The following is a 21,801-nucleotide window of genomic DNA, read 5'->3' as shown; positions in this document are numbered from 1 at the left end:
AAGGGAGGGGAGGGGAGGGGAGGGGAGGGGAAGGGAGGGAAGGGAAGGGAACTGCTGGCGTAGTGGCTCATGCCTGTAATCCCAACACTTTGGGAGCCTGAGGCGGGCGGATCACCTGAGGTGCGGAGGTTGAGACCAGCCTGACCAACAGGGAGAAACCCCGTCTCTACTAAAAATACAAAATTAGCTGGATGTGGTGGCGCATGCCTGTAATCCCAGCTACTCGGGAGGCCAAGGCAGGAGAATCGCTTGAACCTGGGAGGTGGAGGTTGCAGTGAGCCGAGATCGCGCCATTGCACTCCAGCCTGGGCAACAAGAGCTAAACTCCGTCTCAAAAAGAAAGAAAAGAAAAAAAGAAAGAAAGAAACTCCCAAGAAAAAAAGAAGAGGAACAACCACCAACAGCAGTTAAGACGTGCCAATGAGCTTTCAGAAGATGGAAGTGAAAGGAAGCACTAGCAGAGCAGATCCTAAAAGATTAGACTAGATTAGATTAATTAGATTAGATTAGATTAGATCAGATTAGATTAGATGAGAAAAGAAAATATCCAAAGCCTACACAGTAACTGAGACACAAGCCAATTAGAACCCAGGAGCCTAGGACTTGAGGAAGTGAGTACCACAAAGGTGAGCACGAGGCAGACAGCTGAATACAAAAGGACTGGTTCCTGACCTGTTAGAAGGAACAGCTAAAGTCCCCCCAGCTCTTCTTCCCACCCCAGGCAGCCAGACATACTATCCTTGAAGAGTTAGCACAACAGAGGACAAAGGAGTCTTGGAGCAGAAGTGAGTATCTATAGACCAAACAGAGAGACACAAGCCTGCTTCCCCTACTTGACCCTAAGAATGCTAGGTCAACCAGGCAGGAGACTACTGGTCTGGAAAAAACAAATAACCCTGGGAGTAGGGAGATGTGGTAGGGAAGGAAACCTTCAGATATGGAATTCAGAGGTCCACCAACAAAACATTTCAATACCAGATGAGTACCCTGGCAGTGAAGACAGTTTCCAATCAGCTTTTGGCACCCAAATAAGAACAGCCAAGGAGTATCAGGTATTTGAGGAGAGCCCTCTAGCAAGAAAGAGATTACACAAACAGAAAATAGAAACCCAGAGGCAATGGAGGGAGAAGAAAATTTAAAAATGAGAGATTACACCCAAAAAACAAGAACATAACTTTTTAAGATGAATATTCAAGGAACAAAAAAGAACTCTTAGAAATTAACATTATAAACAGTGAGATAAAAAATTCAACACAAGTTTAAAAGAAATCTTCCAGAAAGGAGAAAAAAAAAGATGGATAATAGTAGAAAAAAGATGAGAAAATCTAAACTCATTAGGTTAAAAATTTTGATGATTAAAGAGTTCCAGAGAGAACAGAAAAATAGACAGGAGATAATTACAAAAAAAGTTAAAAATAAATTAAATTTTCCAGAAGTGAAGAACCCACAGGTGAGAGCCATTTACTCTGCCTGCAGGGGTGGGAGAAGGCATCCCCACTGTTAGGTTCATGAAGAAACCAGAGCATCATGTCTATCGATGCAGCCTGAACCCACAGCAGCTCTTCTGGTGGCCACATCCCCCTGCTGATGTATGGAGTTTGCAATCAGCAAAAACTCAAAAAAATTCTTCTCATTCATGCTGCTACTAGGCGCAAGCGCCAGGCTGTATCTGAGCAGTTATTTTTCTGGTCCCAAATGCAGTCCCTCACATGTCCCTGGCAAATTTCCCCTTATCAGAGTTGGCCTGCTGTTTGCTCAGCCTACAGAGAGCTCCTGAGAGCTCAATCCTGTTGCTCCTCCTCTCAGCCAGCACCACCATCAGTAGCCCCCAGAGACACTAATCCAAATTATGAACAGAACAAAGTCAAGGGCAGAGGCCATTCACAAGGTCCACAGAAGTGGGTGTGGCAGCAGAGCAAGGGGTGAGAAAGAACCAAGAAGAAACTGTTTCCAAGTTGGATCTTTCACTGGTTATAACATGCTGACAACATCCCCAGGCAGTCTAGGGAGAGGTCCTAGGATTCCATCAAAGGCTTCATCTAAATCAAAAAATACTTTGCTACTATCCAAAACATAAACTAAAATCAATATGCCTTGTTCCTAGTGATCCCAATCTAGCTTTTCTTAGCATTTACAAGCCTCATCTGTAGCAATTTGCAGAGCTCACCTCCTTCACCTTTTGATAAATGGACATTAGCCATCTCCTGCCCCTGACCTCTTTTGACATTTCCCACACTTCCTGTAGGTCACCAACCACAGTTCCCTAGCACCCCAGGAGAGAACTTTCCCAGGACAGGAGATGAATCACCCACCCTCAGTTCAGGTCCCTCCTACCACTACAAGCTCAAAAGAGAAAATGAACAAAATGAGATCAAAGAATCCATTTCTTTTTGTTAAAAAAAAAAAAAAGAGAGAGAGACTCACTTTGTCACCTAGGCTGGAGTGCAGTGGTGCAATCTCGGCTCACTGCAACCTCCCGGGTTCAAGGGATTCTCCTGCCTCAGCCTCCCACGTAGCTGGGATTACAGATGTGCACCAGCATGCCCAGCTAATTTTTGTATTTTTACTAGAGACAGGATTTCACCATGTTGGCCAGGCTGGTCTTGAACTCCAGAGCTAGGGCAATCCACCTGTCTCTGCCTCCCAAAGTGCTGGGATTACAGGAGTGAGCCACTGCGCCCAGCCCCTCCCATTTCTTCTTGTCCTCTGCTAATGTTACCACTGACCTCCAGCACCAGACACTGCTTCATTGTTCTTCTTCCAAATACATAAAACAGCCCTCTCAAGCCTCCTGAGTTTTGCCACAAGCTTCAGTTCACCCGGGGGGGCTCTGGACCACACTCTTCCTTCATCTCTAGTTACATGTCCTCCCTTCCACTTGTTTTCCAACTCCTTCAACAGAAGGTTTCAGGTAGCCAGAGAGCACATCTCTGCTGAGACACTGCCTGCTTCTGCTCATGGGACCCCCATCTTTCATTTCTAAGAGCTTCCTAACCATCCTGAACTATTTGCTACTTAAGAACATCCCAGGTGGCCGGGCGCGGTGGCTCACGCCTGTAATCCCAGCACTTTGGGAGGTCGAGGTGGGTGGATCACGAGGTCAGGAGATCGAGACCATCCTGGCTAACACAGTGAAACCCCGTCTCTACTAAAAATACAAAAAATTAGCCGGGTGTGATAGCGGGCGCCTGTAGTCCCAGCTACTCGGGAGGCTGAGGCAGGAGAATGGCGTGAACCTGGGAGGCGGAGCTTGCAGTGAGCCCAGCCGAGATCGCGCCACTGCACTCCAGTCTGGGAGACACAGTGAGACTCCATCTCAAAAAAAAAAAAAAAAGAACGTCCCAGGTTCATCGGGTTCATCGCCTCTATTCTGAAATTTGGAAAGCTACTTCCTGAAGATCTAGGTCCTCCACTCTCCCCAACTCCCAAAACCATCTTCCAGTTCGCAAAGCAGAGGACCTTGCCTAGTGCTAGACTTCAGAATCATCCCCAAATTGGGCGCCAGGCATGGTGGCTCATTCCTGTCATCCCAGCACTTTGGGAGGCAGAGGTGGGCGGACTGCTTGAGTTCAGAAGTTTGGGATGAGACTGGGCAACAGGGCAAAACCTCTTCTCTACAAAAAAAATATAATCAATCAATCATCAATCAATAAAAACCTAAAAAAAAAAAAAAAATCCCCAAATAGGTAATGCCCTTGACTCAGGGTGTTCTCTCCTCCCTCTCAGCTCTACCCTTTCTTCCTTCCCTACACCGTCAAGGTCTCAGAGCCTTTAAGCCCCCACTGTCCCCTGGGGAGCTCCAACCCGGGTCCTGTTAAGCCTCTCACCCTGCTTGAGATCTTCCCTCTAAGCTCTTTGCCTTACCTCTCAGAGGCTCCACTCTCTAGCCACCCTCCCAGGTTACATAGTCACATTGTTAGGGAGCCTCCTGGGGTCAAGGTCTTCACTAAGGAGTAATGTGAAGTGTATGTGATGGGCGGGTCCTTCCTGATGCCCCACCTCTGACCCACTGAAGCAGCTGACTCTCCTTGGAGGTGACCCTGACTGACCCCAGTGTTGTCTAGCAGGCCCAGACTAGTTTTTCTGGTTTTAGAGGGATGTCACTTGATCTGATTCATCAGCCCTATGGGCTTTGTTCTTTTATTTTCATTCACTCCACCAAAAGGTCCTGGGAGCCAAGGGCTGGGCCCTGGGTCTGTACACACTTTAAAAAAAAAAAAAAAAAAAAGGCATGTGTTACCTTCTATAATACTAAATAATTCTGACCATTTACTCATGTACCTTGACCTCTTCCCAGCAAATGCCAAGGAACCCTGGCAGGGCAGAAACTCCCTGAGGGCAGGAGCCTTCCTTGGCTTTCTCTTACACCTTTGTGGGTCCTGGTAGAAGCAGGGCTGGGCATTAAAAAAGAATCTCCCATATGCTACAGAATTCCTGAAAGGTAGCTCCTGGCTTGGTCCCCTGCTGACATCACTTAGAAACAAGTTTTTTCCTCTTTTTTTTTGTTTTTGAGACAGTGTCTTGCTCTATTGCCCAGGCTGGAGTGCAGTGGCACTATCTTGGCTCACTGCAACCTCCGCCTCCTGTGTTCCAGAGATTCTCCTGCCTCAGCCTCCCAAGTAGCTGGAATTACAGTTGTGCACCACCATGCCCAGCTAATTTTTATATTTCTAATAGAAACAGCGTTTCACTGTGTTGGCCAGGCTGATCTCAAAGTCCTGGCCTCAGGTGATCCGCCCACCTCAACCTCCCAAAGTGCTGGGATTACAGGCGTGAGCCACCATGCTCGGCCTACCTGAGAAAAGTTTTTACAGCTAATATTCTTAAGCTGAATCTCTTTGTGTATGTGACTGAGGCTAGGACAGACCCTATTACATAAGCTGCCTGCATTTTATTTAGCATGTATAGAGATTCCTTCCCGAAACCAGTTGGCAAGTCTGGTTTCCTTTTCTTTGCTGAAGAGACATCAGGAATCCTGATTTGGGTTTGGTCAGGAGAAATGGAATCAGGATTTAGAGTGATACCTCCTGTTTCTACTTCAGGCCCTTAGTGTGGCCAGGCTACTTCTGGGGCAGATTATCAAAGGAACCCGTGGAGAGGCACTTCGCAGCCACGGGATGAGACAAATCCCGTGGCCTGAGTCTCCACTGCCAAGCCCATTCCTGGCCTCTACCCACTAGAACCAAGAGCTAGTAGCACCACCACCCCTAAGTTAGGACAACTAAAAATGCCTCTGGACATTATCCAATGTGCCCTGGGAAGGAAAATTGCCCCCATTGAGAACCACAACTCTACAGCATTATCCATGAAGAGCATTTCCATCTCTGCAATGATGGGAACGGCCCTACATGTGCCGTACGGTGGGGCAGCACTGGCCATGTGTGGCCACTGAGCACCTGAGGTGTGGCTGCTGTGACTGAAGAACTGAATTTTTTATTAAATTCTAATTAATTTAAATTTGAATGTGGCAAGCAGCTGCCACATTCAAATTTACATTTATCGGATAGCACAGCTCTGGAATATACAAGAAAATTTAAATATATCAGATAGCACAGCTCTGGCATATACAAGAAAAGGAGAAGAGCCCAAGTGGAACCAGCAGTTGAGTGGCTGGAGAGCAGGTGTTTCTAGTAGGGCGTGATGATGCCTCCATTGGAGACAAAGGAGGATTCTAAAGAGGAAGTGGTAGCCCTGCACTTAAGCTGTGACAAGGCAAGGAACCCAGGGCTTTGGTGGCCCAGTCCTTAGGACCAGGATGCACAGCAGAGGACCCTGACATTGGGTCTACCAGTGTTGACGCTGGCATGCTCCAGATCTGTGCCCAGGACCTAGCGGCCAGCCAAGAAGTAACACTAACCTGAGCATGGGAGTGGCAGGTACATTCTAGGACAAAGGATTATTGGGGCCCAGTGCAGTTGGCACATGAGGCACGGGAGCTGTGAAGGAGGTGGCTGGCCTCCTTAACAAAACCCCCAAGGGAGTTCCGGTTGGCTCCGTGGGTTCCATGGCTTATGATGATGCCTCTACTCGGCAAACATTTACTAAGCCTCTTATATGGTGGGGGCAGGGCTGATAAGATCCAAGCTCTACCCTCTGCTGCAGCTCAGTCTAACAGATAGGTGGGGTACAGGTAACTCCTAACTGCAAGGCAGACCAAGATAGGAACCCACAAATTCCACCATCCTCAAGCACTGGTGAGCTTGAGCAGAGAATGAGCTCCAAGTCTGAGCTCCTCAATTCACTCACTGATAGGACCCAGAAAACCTGGCCTCAAGCCCGCAGTTCTGCTAACTCACTTATTCCCTGGAAGGCCGTGGGCAAGCCCTTCTTCCTCTGTCCCTGGTTTCCTCTTATGACCCATGCATGAGCCATTTAGACCACATGGTAGGGGTCCATCCAGTTCACTGTGCCACCCCAGCCCTTCTGTGACCCTGACCCTTTCCCACCTGGCTCTGCAGGAAACAGCCGCTCTCTCATCTGCCCCTGGGGGAGCTGGTGTTCTGGTTGTGCCAGCTTCTCATGCCAACCCTTCTGTGTGCTTCCCCAACTCCAGAAAATTCTCCAGAAGGAAACCAGAGAGGTGGTCTATGGAGGCCCTGCACAGGGACGTTGTTCTGGGCAATCAGGGAAGGACCCTGGGGTGCAGGACCCTCTGACCAGCGGCCGACAGAGCTCTGTCCCTAGGGGAGCAGGCGACAGGGCTGCAGGCCAGAGGAGGAAGGAGCCAGCCAAGCAGGTGGAGACACAAATAAAGGTCTCAGAGTTTCCACATCAGGACACAGAACGGGCAGGTGGCCCCCACCCAGAACAAAAAGGAAATCATCAAACCAGGCCTTATGTTGTCTGCTCTTTCCTCAGTGAGCACTTTAAAAAAAAAAAAAAAAAAAAAGCACAAAGTTACCAAGAATGTTCCACAATATTCCCACCAAAAGCCCCACTGACTAAAAAAAAAAAAAAAAACAAAAAACAAAAAACACACACACACACACACTCACAAATATACACATAGGTTAGAAAATTAAAACTGAACAGAATGATACAAAATGAAAAATCCAAGTTTCCCTTCCTCTACCGGTCCCCCTCCACAAGAGTAACCACCTCCAGAGGAAAAAACTGTGCGCAGTAAGTCAGTATAAGAACACATAGAGGCCGGGTGCGGTGACTCACGCCTGTAATCCCAGCACTTTGGGAGGCCAAGGCGGGCAGATCACGAAGTCAGGAGATCGAGACCATCCTGGCTAACACAGTGAAACCCCGTCTCTACTAAAAATACAAAAAAATTAGCTAGGCGTGGAGGTGTGCACCTGTAGTCCCTGCTACTCGGGAGGCTGAGGCAGGAGAATGGTGTGAACCCAGGAGGCAGAGCTTGCAGTGAGCCGAGATTGCGCCACTGCACTCCAGCCCGGGCGACAGAGCAAGACTCCGTCTCAAAAAAAAAAAAAACACACACAGAAGGAATCAGGCTGCGTACCAGGGGTCAGCAAACCTTCTCTATAAAGGGCCAGATGATATTTTAGGCTTTGTTGCAAGATTCAACTCTGTAGTAGCACGAATGCAGTCATAGGCAATACGTAAATGAATGGGTATGGCTGTGTTCCAGTAAATTGTCTTGGACCTGAAATCTGAATTTCATATCACTTTTTCTATGAGTCACAAAATACTATTTTTCTTCTGATTCAACCATTTAAAAATGTAAAAATCAGGCTGGGCACAGTGGCACATGCTTGTAATCCCAGCACTTTGAGAAGTGGAGGCAGATAGATCACTTGAGCCCAGGAGTTTGAGACCAGCCTGTGCAACATCGCGAAATCCTGTATCTACAAAAAAATGCAAAAAAGTTAGTGGAGTGTGATGGCACACCTGCACTCCCAGCTATTTGGGAGGCTGAGGTGGGAGGATTGCTTGAGCCTGGGGGGTCGAGGTTGTAGTGAGTGGTGGTCACACCACTGCACTCCAGTCTGAGCAAGAGAACAAGACCCTGTCTCAAAAATAAATAATAAAAATTAAAATGTAAAAATCATTCTTAGCTGGAGGCTATACAAAAACAGGCATTGAGCCAAATTTGGCCTGGGGGTCCAGTTCACTAGCTCCTACACCTTGCTTATTCCGCTTCTATCTTGAGGATTGCTCCCACTAGCACAGAGAGAGCCACCCCATTTTTCTGAAACATTGCCAAGTAATCCACTGAGAGATTGTCCCATAAATCATAAGGGTACCACAGCTCTCTACTGCTGGACATTTTGTTTGCTTCCAGTTTTGCTTTGAAATTATAAATAATGCTATAATGAACATCCTTTTATTTTGTAAATACACCCCACAGGGTTTAATCCTGTGGGTAAATCAAGGGCTATGAACATGTTTAATTTCTCTCAATACTGTCATGTGGTCCTCCAGAAAGTCAGAATTTACTCCACACTACCTATGAGCAGAGCCTTCTTTTCGTCACCCTCAACAGACCTGGATGTCCCGACGGACACCCTAGAAATGTATCCTCCTCTGAGCCCGAGGCCTGCTGACTCCTTGAGTCGGGGGTTTTCTCTATCTTTAGAAATCCCCTTTTGGCTCTGAATTCTGCTGACACCTGCCCTGGCAAAAGCTAGGGCGATATCTGCCTTCTCCTCCCAAGTTTAAAGGGTGTGGATGAAGGAGTTCAGGAAATGCCATCCCATAATATGTGGCTTTGGTATGCTGATTATTTCAAACCTGAAGACACTTGGGAAAAAACAGATGCAGGGAGGAACTTTCTCTGAACTTCTCTTATCTGCCTAAAGAGGGATGCCCCTTGTCCTGAGTCCCCCTTCCTGAGAAGGGAAGACTGACTTATTGACAATCTGCTGAGGCATCTTTCATTATCTGAGAAGTTTTTATCTGCCTAACAAGACGTTTATTCACTGTACAATTCCTCCCCTCACCCTCCCATAACTTGTGTCGCCACCACCCCCAGAAGCCCCAAGCCCCTTTTTCCTTCTGTAACTCAGGCTGCTATACAGGCTTCAGTCATCTCACCCTTCTGGGAATCTCATATTTTGTGGTACACCCACGTGCAGATTATGTAATTAAATATGGTTTTCTCCTATTGATCTTGTTTTTTGTTGTTGTTATTGTTTTGAGGTGGAGTCTTGCTCTGTCACCCAGAATAGAGTACAGTGGCACAATCTCAGCTCACTGCAACCTCTGCTTTCCGGGTTCAAGCGATTCTCCTGCCTCAGCCTCCCGAGTAGCTGGGATTACAGGCGCCCACCACACCCACGTAATTTTTGTATTTTTAGTAGAGTTGGGGTTTTACCATGTTGGCTAGACTGGTCTTGAACTGGCCTCAAGTGATCCGCCCACCTCAGCCTCCCAAAGTGAGCCACTGCACCCAGTCCTGTTAATTTTGTTTATAAGTCAGTTGAACTCATAGCCCAGCCAAGCAGCCTAGCAAGATGGAGGAAAGCCATTTTTGCTCCCCTGCACGGGCCAGGCTGCCAACCCCAGGGAAGAAACTGCCTGAGCTGACAAACCAGATTTTGCTGCCACTCAATTACATGACAACTATGGAACTACAAAACCCCCCATCCCCCTGAAGTTCCTGGGCCCCAGGACCTTCTCTCAGGCTGCCTTTGGGTCCTAGTCCTTTTTGCCCTCACATCTAGAATATTCTAACACCAGTGCCAGAAGAGACCCTGGAGATGGATCATTTGAGAACCTGCCCGTCCTTCCCTATGGCCAAAAAGAACTGACTTGCCCAGTGTCCCAGCATCAGAAATGTGCTCAGCTGCCTCTCTTGTGACACGGTTGCCCATCTGCCCCAACATACTCAAGGTCGTCTCTGCTAGTGACTACTCTCCCCAACGTGCTGGTGTGTGTGGCTTGTGCCTAATCCATGTCTCTCCAGCACCCCTCACAGTCTCCCTGATTTGGCTACCTTGAGGTTAGCGGCTTTCCCGGGATGTCTGGACATGCTGGTCAATCAGAAACAGTGATGGGCCAGATCTGTAGAATCCCCCAGCTCCCTGCAGCCCACACCCCAGCTGTTCATGTGCTAGACCAAATCTGGAGGTACCTAAGGTAGTTCCAGAAAGCCTTGAGCACGCGAACCCACAACTCGGCAGGCGAAGAGCTGAAAGTGACTGCTCCAAGGGACAATGATGCTCCTGCAGGAGATCCAGCAGGAGGCAGTGTGGAGATCAGGGCCATCAGGAAATCCAGAGGAGTGTGCAGGGGTAGACGCCACCACTGGGGCCAACACAAGGCAATCCAGGGATTACCTTTGGATCCCACACCTCAGGAAGGCCCCAATAAGCAAAGCCAGGCTTGGAGAGCTGTCTCCCTGCAGATGAAAGGCATGGGCCCTCCACAAGTGCAGGTGAACTGTGGCTTCCATGGCTCTTCCCAGTGGGGCTGCCCCACACCATGTGGCTGGCCCAAAGGACATGAACAAGGGGAAAGGACACGGTGATGGCCAGCAAACACACACAACCAAGTGCTTCAACATGCCAGGCTCTGCACCAAGTCACTGGCACAGGACTATTTCATCTGTGACCCCTCCCACCCCAGCCAACATCTCAGGGAGCCTGACAAGAGCCTGGGGGATGGGTAGCAGGAATCAGCCTTATTTTCAAATGGGAAAGGCAGGCTCCAAGAGGCTGAGTCCGGGAGCCTTCCCTCCCAGTTCAGTGCCCTCTGGCTGCCTCACTTTTGGCGTCAACTCCAACCAGAGAGGGGAAGCCAAGTCCTGTTCCAGACATGGCCTGCCCTCCCACGGGGCCCAGGCTAAAAAGCCCTGGGGTGGGCTCGATCGCCTCCCCGCTCCAGGCAACCCTTTCCACACACCGCCCCCCAGCCAAACGCTGGCTGCGTGGGATGGGAGGAAGCGGTGGGGTTGCCATTTCCCTCCGTTCTGAGGCTGCCCATCTGTTTCCTGGGATAGGACTCCCCGCCCCTATCCACCCCTAGTCCGGAAACTCACTTGCTCTGGGGCTATGGGAAAAGGGAACTGCATGGCTCCCTCCCTCCCCAGGGGGTGGTGGCAGAGGCTCTCACTGCTGCAAACCCTTCCAGGCCTCCCGCCCTCACGGCTCTAGCTGGCCAGCTCCTACCAATGGTTCTGGGTACACAGGGGGTGGCTGGGCCTAAGTAGTACTACCCTAAAAGTGCAGCACCCAGTCTCAGAGTGCCACGAGACTCTCCTCCCTCCCCCACTCTGGCCGGCTGTCATCCCTGGCTGGCAGCTTCATGGCTTATCCCAGCCCTGGGGGTGGGGTGACGGGGTGACTTTCTGGGTGGAAGTTGGTGGAAAGTAAAAAAGTGAAACACTTCCCAGCCCAGCCCCAGCTGATGGGACCACCAGCCCCAGCTGATGGGACCACTGTGAGTAAGCACCGCCCCCTGCTGGACATGCCAGATATGGCTGCCTGGGCCACTGCACCTTGGGTGCTCAGCTGATACAAGAGAAGGAAAAGCCAGGCCTGGGGCCCAGCAACTTCACAAGACCCCACCAAAACTAGGGGCCAGTAACATTAGCAGTGTCTAAGGCAACCTATAGTTCTATGTCAAATGAGTTTAAAAGAAGGGGCCAAAACCACAGGGACTGGGCTGGGGCAGTCAGGGAAGGCTTTGCACAGAATGTGAAAAGGCGGGAGAGGAGCAGAGAGGGCAGCCGGCCCAGCAGGGCCCAGCCACGCAAAGACCAAGGAGGTAAGACAGACCAACAAAGGGCCCTGGAGGCGGAACATAGGAAGTGGGGCCACTGCCTGTTAGATTTCACGCTGTTTAAAGCCTTGAACTTCTGCACCCAAAGAAAATAGATCCAATATAGAAAACAGATCCAAGTTGAGGGTCTGGCCAAGGACGGGGACTAGAGTCCCTGACCCCAGCACACAGTTGGGGGCCCCTGGGGCATCTCTGAACGCCTGAAGGAGCAAAGTTTGAACCTAGAGCTTCAGGCAATGGGGTTTCAGAGCATTTGACTGACAGGACAACCATGGGGTCTCACAAGGAGGGAGAACACTGCCGCAGTGTTCAAGATGGAATGAAAGTGGGGGTGGGGGAGCCCAAGGCAGGAATGGATACTAAGAACTTGTTGCACTTCTCCAACCAGCCCTCCTCCCACACAGGACTTCACAGATTCTCAGGGTTAATGTATGGGAGCCCAAACCCTCCATTCACCGGGTCCCTTCCCAGCCTCCCCTCAGGCTCTGTCTGTACTATCTAATCTAGCCCCTGGTTACACTGGACACTGGTCTCTGTCTCCTGAATCCTCCACAGAGCACTACCCACACAGGACCTCCACAAGCATGATTAACATGATAAAGAAAAAGAAAATTGCATGCACTGCAGAACAATGGGCCGTCCCCAGGAGCACTGGCCTCCCATGCCGGAGGCTGCCATGCTTGTCTGGTGAGGATACTCACCCCAGGAATGTCCAAAAGCTTTGACACCAGAAGAGGCAACTTCAGGGCTGCAACACTCCCCGTGACACCCACAAGAACATGGAATTTTCTCTCCACCAAGGGTGCAGCAGTTGGACAGGAGGCCTTTGGTTCCATGTGGGGTCTGGTGGCTTCAAGTTCTGGGAGCCTGCCAGGCCTGGGCTCCATAAAGCTGTCAGGATTTAGGATCTAAAAGCAGAACAAGGGCCACCCTCTTCATTCATATACCTGACCAGAATGTATGCAGCACCACGTGTTAGGCCCCAGGCCAGAGGCTGAGGCAGCTAAAGGGATCAGCAGTCCCGCGCGGCTTCAGGGAGCACACAGTTTGAAAAGAAAGTGAGATGCCATCCCCACACCTGGGCCAGTCAGTCACAAGGGAATGTTGCAGTGCTGTGGGGGAAGGGCTGTACCAGGTGCCGTGGCTGCTCAGAGTGACCATCTCTGGAAGTCAGAGGCTGCATCCCAGAAAAGATGATGTTAGGGTTGAGTCCTGAAGGACGAGTTTGTTTTTCAGAGATGGGAAGAAATCACTTCAAAAGAAGGTACAATCTTGCAAAGCTGAAAGTCCTGAAGGAGTGCGGCAGGTTGGGGAACAGGGAGTACCTTAGTAGTGAAGCCGGAATGTGATGTGGGGTGGTGGAGGGGTAGGAGGTGAGGCTGAAAGTCGGGGTGAGGCCAGAATGCCATGGGCAGCGAGGGCCAGGGTGAGGAGTTTCGGTTTTAGAAAGATGGTGCTGACACCTGGTGATAGTGTCAAAGGGACCCTGCTAATGGAGAGACTGGAGGGTGAGAGGAGCTGCTGCAGTGGACTGGGCTAATGGAGAGACTGGACTAGGAGAGGATGGGTTCCAAAGATGCTCATGCGGTGGAACCCTGGGCAACAAGGAGGTTTGGGTGCTCCAGGGAGCCAGGAGATTTGCCTCTCTGTCCCTGTTTGTTAATCAAGATGGGCACCACCGTACAAATCAAAGCCCAAGAAGAAACCAGCATAAAGAGGATGCAGGCCACCCCAGGAGACCAGCTGGTTTGCTTCTTCCTCTGACTCTCAGACGTTGCTAGAAGTGAGTGCTCTTGATAATATGGCTGATGGACACCAAAACCTACACGCTGCAGGTTGGGCCAGCAGAACATGCTTCATCAGCAACCATCACTGAGGACCGATTACACTGAACACCATGCAAAGGAATTGTGGAAAACACAGTAGCTGCCTCTGGGGAATCTGTAGGTTGAGTTCGAGAAGACAGGAATCACACCTGTCTGAAATTATCTGAGACCAGTCCTTCCCTGGGATGTACCTTTTTGGTGATCACAGACTCAATTTACACATCAGTTTCCTTGCCTCTCCCTCCACCAGCAAGCTCCCTGAATGTGTGACCAAGTCTAATTGCCAACCAGCAGTCCACTAGCTGGCAGTCCTGAACATGTGCTGAATGAATAACTATACCCTCCAAGGCAGTGTGGGGCAGAAGACAGATACCCAGCCTGTGAATTAGAAGCCCTGGGCCCTGACCATGGTGTGCTCCTGACCTGGAGTGACCTTGGTCCAGGGTCATTCCCTCCCTGGACCTGTCCCTTCATCAGAAAAATGAAGAGGTAGGACCAGATGATCTCTGAAGCTCCTTCCAGCAGAAACTTTGACTCGATACATGAAAGAGAGCAGTAAGGGCCTCTCCGTACAAGACAGAAGGTCCTAGAAGATACACTTAAAAAAGAACCAGCAGGGCAAGGGAAACCCAGGCAGCTGCCCAGGAAGCAATGCTGGTGAGTCGCCCAATGGCTACCTCCATGGCTGAGCATCCACAGGGGCCTGTCTCCTCTTCATTCACAGGCCCCTTGGCTCTCTAGCCTCTCTGCCCAGGATTTGCCTTCAGTACTTGGGCACAACCCACGTGGGCTGAGGATCATGTTTGGCTGCATTATCCCACTTCTCAGCAGGGGTTAACCACAGGCTGGTTCCCTAGGGCAAGATCACCCAAAGTTTGATTTGCCAGTAATCTCAATGTTTGCTCCACTGCAGGGCAATGCTTGGTCAGAGTTGGAGAACTCAGTTTACTCCAGGGAGTGGGGAACCCTGTTAGCATCTGACAAGGTACAGAGGGCCTACCAGCCAGCTGCTTCCCAGAACACATCATTGGTAGATGATGGGAGCACGTTGTTTATTCTCCAGGGAAACCTACCTGCCAGATCTCAAACCCTGACCCTGTCCCACCCTAGCCAACTGGTGCCAGGATAGGTAGATTCCTGCAAAACCAGAAGCCAAATTTTATCTCTGAGGCCCCTGAACCTCATCCACATCAAGCTGATCTCATTCCTAGGAAACAGGTTACAGAAAGCAATCAGTTAAATTTGGGGCAGGAATCTGTGTTAGTGACTTCAACTGCTTCCCCACAGCAGGCACTATAGTCCGAAATATAGTACTTAGCCTGCTTAGTAAAGCTGTGCTAAGGATCAAACCTACCTACCTTCCTAAAAAAGAGGGTGTGTGTGTGTATGTGTGTGTTTAATATACTTGAGGAATAGAAAGTGGATCATTTAACCGACATTTGGAGGCGAGGTCAAATCAGTTCAACCTGAGAATTCCAGGAAGGGTGACGGCTGGCAGGATTCCTTTGTTTGCTTGCAAAGAGGATCAAATTCCAAACCAGTAAGTCTATTACTCTAACCAGATCCTGCTGGAGTCACCTATTTGCACTGGAAGGGTAGCTGGAGACAGTACCTCACTTCCCCAGGCTCTGCTGAACTCACAGGAACTCCTGAGCAGCAAAAAGACTTGGCAAGCAGGCAGATTATGGGGCTACAGGCTGTGATTACTGAGCCTCAAGATCCCAGGGCACCAAGCCAAGCAGGCAAGCCACAGCCAGAAAAATGGCAGCTTCTCTATCCTCTAGAAAGACAGGGACAGACAGCGCAAAGAGCCTCGGCTTGTGCGTTTAAGTCTCCTCTGATGAGTTTAATTCAGGGCAGAGTTTTAGGTTTCAGGGATACCTGGCAGTCCCTATATGGGCAAAGGTGGAGCTGGCACAGAACAGACTAAAGACGGGAGCAAGGAAAGCAAGGCCAGACAGGGTATACATTCAAGCTCAATACAAGAAGGATGAGAACTGAGCCTGAGACAAAGCAGAACCAAACAAGGGAAGTGGGTGGTGGGTAGGCAGGGATCCAAGATCCATTATGAGCCCGAATCCTTTAGCCTAACATCAAAGCCCCTCACTACCAGCCGCCCAGGGTTCTGCTCCAGCTTACACCTGTAATCCCAGCAATTTAAGAGGGCAAGGTGGGGGGACTGCTTGAGCCCAGGCAACATAGCAAGACCCCAGCGCTACAAAAAATTTACAAATTAGGTGTGGTGGCACATGCCTGTGGTCTCAACTACTTGGGAGGCTGAGGCAGGAGGATCACTTGAGCCTAGAAGGCTGCAGTGAGCCATGTTTTTGCCACTGCACTCCAGCCTGGGTGACAGAGACTGTTTCAAAATATGATGATAATAATAAATTATTATTGTAATTTATATTGTATAATTTAATAATAATTATTAAATTGTACCACAATAAAAAAGTGTGTAACTATTTACATAGCATTTACACTGTATCAGGTTTTATAAGTCATCTGGAGATGATTTAAATTATATGGTGGGGCGTGGTAGCTTGGGCCTGTAGTCCCAGCTACTTGGGAGGCTGAGGTGGGAGGATCATGTGAGCCCAGGGAGTTCGAGGTTGCAGTGAGCTATGATCACACCACTACACTCTAGCCTGTGCAACAGAGTAAGACCCTGACTCAAAAAAAAAAAAAAAAAGAAAAAGAAAAAAGAGTATACGGGAAGGCTGATGTGGTGGCTCACATCAGTAATCCCAGCATTTTGAGAGGCCAAGGAAGGAGGATTGCTTGAGCCAGGAGTTTGAGACCAGCCTGGGCAACATGGTGAGACCCTGTCTCTACAAAAATAAAATAAAATAAAAATTAGCCGGGTGTGGTGGCTTATGCCTGTGGTTCCAGATACACAGGGGACCGAGGCAAGAGAATCCCTTGAGCCCAAGAGGTCGAGGCTGCGGTGAGCTATGTTCCCACTACTGCACTCCAGCCTGGGTCACAGAATGAGATCCTGTCTCGCACCAAAAAAAAAAAAAAAAAAGTATACAGCAATCCCCTGCGGATACTGAGGGATGAATGTATCTAACACACACACTCACACACGTGGGCTACTAGAAAGGCAGTGATTGCGTATTGCTACTTTCCAGCCACTGTGAGAGAGATGGAAACCCCTGGTCCAAGACACCCACCACTTCCCCAACCTGGGAACCTCTCCGGCTCACCATCTAGCACCTGCTTCCAAATACTTCAAGGACAGCAGGAAGTTCTTTTTCGACAAGATTTGGCCTAATTTTTAAACGGCATTCTGCACTTTTTGGCAGGCCTAGGGCTACTTCTAATATCCCATGGCTTTCCTTTTTTAATTTTACCAACTTTTAAAATACACTTTGTATTTTGGGCAGCCCGAGTAAGCGCTAAGTGTGACGAGCTGACACGGCCATCATTTAAACTAGATTAAACGACGCTGGACAAATAATCGCAGAGCAGCACAAAGTTGGGCTGGACGTGCACAGATGCAAATCCTCCACTCCGGGCTCTGGAGTCCCTCCTGCTCCAGGCGGCCCCACCCGTACAGCCGGGAAACGGAGGTCGCACACATGCACAACCGCCTACCCACGCACAGTCGCAAGCACAGCTTCATGGCCACAGAGGGGAAAGTAAGGACACACACAGACAGCCACGGACCCACGCTCGCAGACACAGCTCCCCGAACCTCTCCTCCCGCGCCGCCGCGAGAACCCAGCTTCCCGGCCCCGTTCCACTGCTCACCCGCGCCAGGCGCGTCTCGGGGCCGACCCCAAATATCGCGGTATTTCTGCCGCCCTCCCGCGGAATCTGACTGTCACGCCTCACGAGAGCACCGTGGGGGCTGTGTGTCGCGCAGCCTTCTGGGAGCTGTAGTCCACTTCTCTGTCTTCCAGGAGTTGTAGTCCACTGGGGAAATCCTGGAGCAAACCCTGGCTTCCTGTTCTTTGTATTGCTGGGACTCTCGATAGGGGCTGGCATAACTGTCCGACCGCCTCTCCTCACTCCTATCAGCCCCATACACACTGCTCGTTGCTTGGAGCCTTTTTTTTTTTTTTTTTTTTGCTGTTGTCCCAGGTTTATTGAATATATTACAGTATCCCAAAAAGATTCAAACAGCTCTACATGGCGTTTTGAAATTCATCCCCACTGTCGGCTGAGTGACCTGCAGGTTGGACAGACTGCCAAAGTCCAAAAACATCAGCATTTCCTTAATATCAGGATCTGTTAATACTTCAGTGATCTCCTGATCCAGGCCTGAGACCTCAGGAACATGATCACCTCTCCTTTCTCTCTTCTCCTCCTGCAACTTGATGGAGATACCTCTCACTGAGCCCTTCAAATCACCTTCATCACATGCATGTTCTAGCCTGCTATCTTGTTGGGGAGCTTTTTTTTTTTTCCTTTTTGAGACAGGGACTGGCTCTGTCACCCAGACTGGAGTGCAGTGGTGCTATCTCCACTCACTGTAACCTCCACCTTTCGGGCTCAAGCCATCCTCCTATCTCAGCCTATCGAGTAGCCGGGACTACAGGAGTGCACCATCATGCCAGACTAGTGTTTGTATTTTTTGTAGAGACGGGTTCTCACTCTATTGCCAAGGCTGGTCTCAAACTTCTAGGCTCAAGCAATCTGCCCACCTTGGCCTCCCAAAGTGCTGGGATTACAGGAATAAGCCACCGCACCCAGGCCTGGGGAGCTTTTTGCTGGAAATAATGGTGATCTCCTTTCACATGTGCTTGTTTGTGTGGAAGTTGCTGCCCGGGTGCGTGTAGTACTTTTTTATGACGGAGTATAGAAAAGGGCCATCTTCACGGTGTTAGTGCGAATGGGGCCCATGTTGGCAGGTCCTTAGTAAAAGAGGGCTCGGGGCACTTAATGCTGAATATTTACCAAGGTTCTTCTATTTTAGGTGCACAGGATACACACAGGATACAGGATAAATCAGATGCGTCCCTGTTCTTGACACAAACAGGGACACAGAAAATGACAGGGTAAGATCCTCCATGAGGAAGCAACACCTCCAGGCAGGAAAGCCTTCTTGAAGGAGTGACTTGAGATGAATCTTGAAGGACAGCCAGGAGCTTAGATACAGGATCCCAACAGCGATCCAGGTGGAGGGCATCAAATGGGCAAAGGGAAGGCAGCAGGAGAATGCACATTGGGCATGCTTCCCTGCCCCTTTCATTTTTTAGCCTTCACAGGCCCCAGAAACCTCTGTATTCATTGAGGTGGCTAAAGCAGCTGTGGGTTCCCTGCCCTGAGCTGAGGTGGGGCCTCTGCTCTACCCCTGCCCTTGGCTGCAATGGACCATCTGAGCCAAACCATCCCTTACCCAGGGATCCAGCCTGCTTTTTTTTTTTTTTTTTTTTTTTTGAGATGGAGTCTTGCTCTGTCTCCCAGGCGTGATCCTGGCTCACTGCAAGCTCTACCTCCCAGGTTCATGCCATTCTCCTGCCTCAGCTTCCCAAGTAGCTGGGACTATAGGTGCCCACCTCCACGCCTGGTTAATTTTTTGTATTTTTAGTAGAGATGGGGTTTCACCTTGTTAGCCAGGATGGTCTCAATCTCCTGACCTCGTGATCCACCTGCCTTGGCCTCCCAAAGTACTAGGATTACAGGCGTGAGCCACCACGCCCAGCCGATCAAGCCTGCTTCTTCCACTTCCTCCCAAGGCAGGGGGCCTCGGTGGCAATTTCATCACCTACGCAACACTGCATCAGATAAAGAGCCACACAGGGTCGTATAGCTCTAGATCCCAGGAATGACAGACCACAGACCCACCCAGCCCCCATACTTTCATGCCCCTGCCCCACAGCCTGCCGTGAGGCTCCACGCAAGCCCACAGGAAGACACATGGCACAGCAGAACACACAGGGCCAAATGTTCCCCTTTATTATGGTTCACTCAGTTACCAAAGACAGACACATTGGCTCAGGCAGCTCAACTGCCAGCTGGGGAACATCCAGCTCCAGAAATAGGGAGCAGCAGCGGCACCAGGAGAATAGCAAAGCAGGTCACTGGGACCCCAGAACTGCCCTGGGCCCTCCTCCACTTGACCCCAGGCCAGACCTTCCTGCAAAGATGAATGTGTGCCCTGCCCCCACTTCTCATACTGGTTCCCTCCCTGGGAGAGTGCATAGTTGCCTGGAGATGCAGCATCCCAGGGCCTGAACAAGCTGGGCCACACACCAGGATCAGGCTTTCCCAAGGGTAGAGCCAGAGCGTGGCCATATAGGTCTGAGCCAAAGAGGCAGGTAGGACAGGATATTGATTGGAGGTAACATCCAACAGGTCATGGGTGCTAAGCAGGGAGTTAGATCACAGGCCTCCTGGAGCCACCAGAGAGAGAAGGAAAAGGGAGCCAAAGGTCTCGGGTAGGAGAGAGGAAGGGAAAGGGAAGAAGGGCCTAGACCTAGGGTCCCTTTTCAGGTACCAGGGACTGCGACCATTGCTCCCTAGAGAGAAAATGGGAGAGAGGAGAGGTAATTATATTTTGTGGCCCAAACCTAAAGGACCATCAGGAAGAGAACTTCCGGAGGCCCCTGGCTCAGGGTGGCCTGGAAGCCTAGGTGTTGGGTTCCAAGCTGAAATCAGGCCAGAGTAGCCAAGCAGGGTTTGGATTTTTGTCCAAACAGCTCAGGCAGGCTTCTGTTGGGAGAAGGGAAGGTGGGAAATGGGCAGATGCTCTTTGGGTGAGAACCCACTCCCCTTCAGGCCCTGCACACAGCTGGAGCCTCTACCAGCCATGTTCTTATACCGCTTGGAATAGAACAGCCCCATGGGCCTAAAGCCACTCTCCTGAAAGTGCTAGGGAGTTCTGACTGGGTGAGGACAAGCCAAGACCAAGGTCTGTAGGCAGAGGGGAGCAAGTTACCTTGATTTGGAAAACAAAACAAAACTAAAGCCAGAGAGCCTCGCCTCCCACCCCACCTAACCTGAAATCCCATTCAGGCCATTGTGCTTGCAGCCAGGACTGGGCCTGTGCTTCTGCTTGGGCCCTGAGTTCAAGTGCCCAGAACTGCCCTGTGACCAACAGCAAGTCAGGGTGGGGGAAGGCATGCTCCCCTCTCACTGGGCCCTGCCTGCCTTCTCCTCTGACCTTCCCTCTGGGCCTAGCCCTCTGAGCCCCTGTCCCTTCTACCAGATCCAAACAGAACAGCTACTGCTCCCAGGAATCCAACAGTCACTGAGAGACACCTAGATGCCCCAGTGTGCTGGAGCCAGCCAGACCTTCCCCAGGAACCAATCATTACTGACATGCCTTCTGCTCCAGCTGTGCCTTTACATCTGACAACTTCCCAGCATGTCCCAACTCCTCAGGGAAGGCAGTAAGGCAGATGCCACCTGGCACATGGTGCGGTCAGGGTAGGAGAATCAAGCTACAGCAGCTGGGGGTATGGGGAGGAGGCAGAGGGACATATGCAGAGGGGCTCAAGGGGGCTCTGGGGAGAGAAGGAGGAGAAAGCAGGGGAGAGAAAAAAGGAGCCTGCCCCTGCAGACCAAACTCTCAGGCCCAAGTAGAAACCCTGCATTTCCATCCCCTGGGTGTCAGTTACCCAGGTGGGCTCTGCACCCCCAGCTGTGTGCCCCTCCTACATCAGGGGTAAGGCCCAACTCCCTCATCAGCTTCCTTGAACTGTAAATCAAGTTAGATTTGGGGATCTGGGCTCAGTCTCAGGAGCAGATAAAACTGGGATACTCAGCCTCGGGGAAGACAAAGAAAAGCCACGTAGGAAAGAGACAGACAGACCCTGGGCAAGGGAAGATAGTACAGGGAATGTGACATTAGGGAACAGATGAGGGAGGAGGCGGCTGAGGGAGGGGAGGCCTGGACGGATGAGAAGAGCAAGGGAATATCCTGGGCTTGTACCCATCCTCCCACCCACCACCAAGAGTGCTAAAAACTGCTGCTTCCCAGGAAGACTGAAAGTGGAAGCAGTTCCAGCTTATAACCCTAGGAAGGGGCCAGTCTTTCTGCTATTCATCCCCTGGCCCTGTGAGGGGTCCCTGGACCAGGGTCAGAGGGGCAAGGGGCAGGAGGGGCAGGTGGAGGATGGGGGTGGGGGCTGGTTTAGCTCTAAACACACATCTAGCACCACAACAAGAGACCTCCACTGCACACTATTTCACGAGGGGACACGGACACAGCTACCACCGCACGGGACAGCTCCACGTGCAGCCCACAGCTGAGTGCCAAGAGCAGAATACAAAGGTTGGGGGCCGGGGGACAGACATATACATATATATATATATATGTGTGTGTGTGTGT

General features: G+C 50.5%; 3 protein-coding genes across 9 annotated transcripts in view; 1 reads left to right on the top strand and 2 right to left on the bottom strand.

Annotated features, from left to right (window-relative positions):
• Positions 1-17,339, bottom strand: part of PPCDC (phosphopantothenoylcysteine decarboxylase) — a 28,282-nt gene extending 10,943 nt beyond the window's left edge. For 4 of the 6 annotated variants that reach the window (XM_025390291.1, XM_025390293.1, XM_025390292.1 and 1 more), the window contains exons 1-2: positions 17,274-17,339; positions 12,396-12,602 (exon numbers count right to left, since the gene is read on the bottom strand). In XM_025390291.1, the coding sequence (XP_025246076.1) occupies positions 12,396-12,581 (186 nt within the window). In that variant the 5' untranslated portion in view covers positions 12,582-12,602; positions 17,274-17,339. The remainder of the gene's footprint in view (positions 1-12,395; positions 12,603-17,273) is intronic. The other 2 variants (XM_025390290.1, XM_025390295.1) reach the window with 2 other exon arrangements.
• Positions 1-21,801, top strand: part of SCAMP2 (secretory carrier membrane protein 2) — a 551,928-nt gene that overhangs the window by 339,891 nt on the left and 190,236 nt on the right. The gene's annotated exons all lie outside the window — the stretch shown is intronic.
• Positions 19,402-21,801, bottom strand: part of SCAMP5 (secretory carrier membrane protein 5) — a 28,469-nt gene continuing 26,069 nt past the window's right edge. Inside the window, exon 9 of the mRNA XM_025390271.1 lies at positions 19,402-21,787. The gene's annotated coding sequence lies outside the window, so the exon portion shown is untranslated. The remainder of the gene's footprint in view (positions 21,788-21,801) is intronic.

Source organism: Theropithecus gelada, chromosome 7a (genome assembly GCF_003255815.1).
Source record: "Theropithecus gelada isolate Dixy chromosome 7a, Tgel_1.0, whole genome shotgun sequence".
Classification (NCBI taxonomy): Eukaryota; Metazoa; Chordata; class Mammalia; order Primates; family Cercopithecidae; genus Theropithecus; species Theropithecus gelada.
The sequence above is the reverse complement of the archived record's forward strand: the minus strand, read 5'-3'. Positions and strand labels throughout refer to the sequence as shown.